This window comes from Notolepis coatsorum (genome assembly GCF_963971535.1).
Source record: "Notolepis coatsorum genome assembly, contig: SCAFFOLD_2409, whole genome shotgun sequence".
Lineage (NCBI taxonomy): Eukaryota > Metazoa > Chordata > Actinopteri > Aulopiformes > Paralepididae > Notolepis > Notolepis coatsorum.
This window is the reverse complement of record NW_028169509.1, coordinates 16,965-19,812: the sequence shown is the minus strand read 5'-3', so window position 1 is coordinate 19,812 and position 2,848 is coordinate 16,965. Positions and strand designations below refer to the sequence as shown.

General features: G+C 48.4%; 1 protein-coding gene across 1 annotated transcript; it reads left to right on the top strand.

The window, feature by feature from the left end:
- Nucleotides 1–368: 368 nt before the first annotated feature.
- Nucleotides 369–2,299, top strand: LOC311248716 (arylsulfatase B-like; the record flags this gene model as incomplete). Its single annotated transcript, XM_084339552.1, has 2 exons — nucleotides 369–612; nucleotides 2,229–2,299. Coding segments are annotated over 2 exons (315 nt in total), but the record flags the coding sequence as incomplete, so codon positions are not given.
- Between the last annotated feature and the right edge of the window lie 549 nt (nucleotides 2,300–2,848).

The window sequence follows — 2,848 nt, the reverse complement described above, 5'->3', positions numbered from 1 at the left end:
ATAATGATGTAGTTTTGTCTCCTTGTGTTTATTGGACAGATATAATGATGTCATTTTGTCTCCTTGTGTTTATTGGACAGATATAATGATGTAGTTTTGTCTCCTTGTGTTTATTGGACAGATATAATGATGTAGTTTTGTCTCCTTGTGTTTATTGGACAGATATAATGATGTCGTTTTGTCTCCTTGTGTTTATTGGACAGATATAATGATGTAGTTTTGTCTCCTTGTGTTTATTGGACAGATATAATGATGTAGTTTTGTCTCCTTGTGTTTATTGGACAGATATAATGATGTAGTTTTGTCTCCTTGTGTTTATTGGACAGATATAATGATGTAGTTTTGTCTCCTTTATGTTTATTGGACAGATAACGGTGGACAGACACTGGCGGGGGGCAGCAACTGGCCACTAAGAGGCAGGAAGTGGTCCCTCTGGGAGGGCGGGGTCAGGGGCGTCGGCTTCGTGACCAGTCCGCTGCTGGGGCGTCCCGGGACCGTCAGCCACGAGCTCATCCACATCTCTGATTGGCTGCCTACGCTGGTCGGCCTGGCGGGGGGAACGACCAATGGCACGCAGCCGCTGGACGGGTTTAACGTGTGGAACACCATCAGGTGAGGAGACGTGAGGAACTGAGCAGGTGAGGAGACGTGAGGAACTGAGCAGGTGAGGAGAGGAGAGGAGGAGAGGAGACATGAGGAGCTGAGCAGGTGAGGAGACGTGAGGAGGAGAGCAGGTGAGGAGACGTGAGGAGGAGAGGAGAGGAGAGGAGACGTGAGGAACTGAGCAGGTGAGGAGACGTGAGGAGGAGAGGAGAGGAGAGGAGAGGAGACGTGAGGAACTGAGCAGGTGAGGAGACGTGAGGAGGAGAGGAGAGGAGAGGAGAGGAGACGTGAGGAATATAGGCAAGGAATATTATTTAGTAGCAAAGTGCAACGTTTTTATATAAATGCCCCGCCCCCCCTTTTTTCCACAAATGGCACCCTGTGAAACATTGTTAATTTCCATGACAACACAATGACAGCCATTTTAGGCGTAGGCCAAAGAAAGTGACCATGATGCACTAGGAAAGATCTGCTGGGGGGGGGCCCATCTCCCTGAGGCCTGGGTGTGCCCCCCCCCCCCCCCCCCCTCCCCCGCAGCCTCCCCCACAGCCTCCCCCCCTCCCCCTCTCTCCCCCTGACCAAGCTGTCTTGGTTCTCACAGGAGGCCCTGGCTCCTCAATAAGCCCTTTGTTACCGTGGCAATGAGACCTCAAAGAGAAGGAAATTCCATCAGTCATTCTCACACAAATGTGTAGGCCTTCCATCCTCTCTCTCTCTTTCTCTCTGTCTGTCTCACTCTCTCCTCCCTGTCTACCCCCTCTCTCTCTACCTCTCTCCCCCCTCTCTTTCTCTCTGTCTGTCTCTTTATATCTCTCTCTGTCTCACTCTCTCCTCCCTGTCTACCCCCTCTCTCTCTCTACCTCTCTTCCCCCTCTCTTTCTCTCTGTCTATGTCTCTCTCTCTGTCTCTCTGTCTATGCCTCTGTCTGTCTCTTTATATCTCTCTCTGTCTCACTCTCCCTCTCTCTCCTCCCTGTCTACCCCCCCTCTCTCTCTCTACCTCTCTCCCCCCTCTCTTTCTCTCTGTCTGTCTCTTTATATCTATCTCTGTCTCACTCTCTCCTCCCTGTCTACCCCCTCTCTCTCTCTACCTCTCTTCCCCCTCTCTTTCTCTCTGTCTATGTCTCTCTCTCTGTCTATGCCTCTGTCTGTCTCTTTATATCTCTCTCTGTCTCACTCTCCCTCTCTCTCCTCTCTGTCTACCCCCCCTCTCTCTCTCTACCTCTCTCCCCCCTCTCTTTCTCTCTGTCTACCCCTCCCCTCTCTCTCTACCTCTCTCCCCCCTCTCTTTCTCTCTGTCTGTCCCTCTGTCTGTCTCTCTCTCTGTCTCTCTGTCTATGCCTCTCTGTCTATGTCTCTCTGTCTCTCCTTCTCTACCTCTCTCCCCCCTCTCTTTCTCTCTGTCTGTCTGTCTCTCTCTCTCAGAATCTCTCTCTCTCTCTCTCTCTGCAGTAAAGGCTGTGTAGTCGGTAGTCTCTCTCTCTCTGCAGTAAAGGCTGTGTAGTCGGTAGTCTCTCTCTCTCTCTCTGCAGTAAAGGCTGTGTAGTCAGTAGTCTCTCTCTCTCTCTCTCTGCAGTAAAGGCTGTGTAGTCAGTAGTCTCTCTCTCTCTCTCTCTCTCTCTGCAGTAAAGGCCTCGCCTCTCCTCGCCTGGAGCTGCTCCACAACATCGACCCGCTGTACGAAGACATCGCTCCCTGTAAGTTGACCTCTGACCTCCAAATCAAATCAAATCAAACAACACACGTTAATGTCATGAAGAAACATCACAATAAATCAAGAACAAAACAAAAACACCATGAAATCCAAAATAAAATGTTAAATAAATGAAAGCAACACTCCCAGACGTACGCCACGCAAAGGAGAGGAAAAACACGCTAAAAACCTAACAATAGGAAAAAAGCCCCACAGGCAATGTGGAGGAGAGAAACCTTAGAAGGGCCGTTCAAGGGGGGATCCCCCTTCTTAGATGTCGGTGATAGTAGTGTTGTTATAAAACAGGCGAAACTGTTGGTACGCATGCACTCATATGTGTAATGAAACACAGATAAGTGCATGCGATAGAATAGAAATACTTGTATTATCCCGAGGGAAATTTGACACTGCAAATCACTCAACATTAAACATTTAGACAGAACAGGTCACGAATAGGAATAACAAAACAAATCAAATTGCCTAAGATAAGAGTAGAATACAAATGGAATAAGATATACAGTAAATAAATACAGTAAAAATATACTGAGGTCTA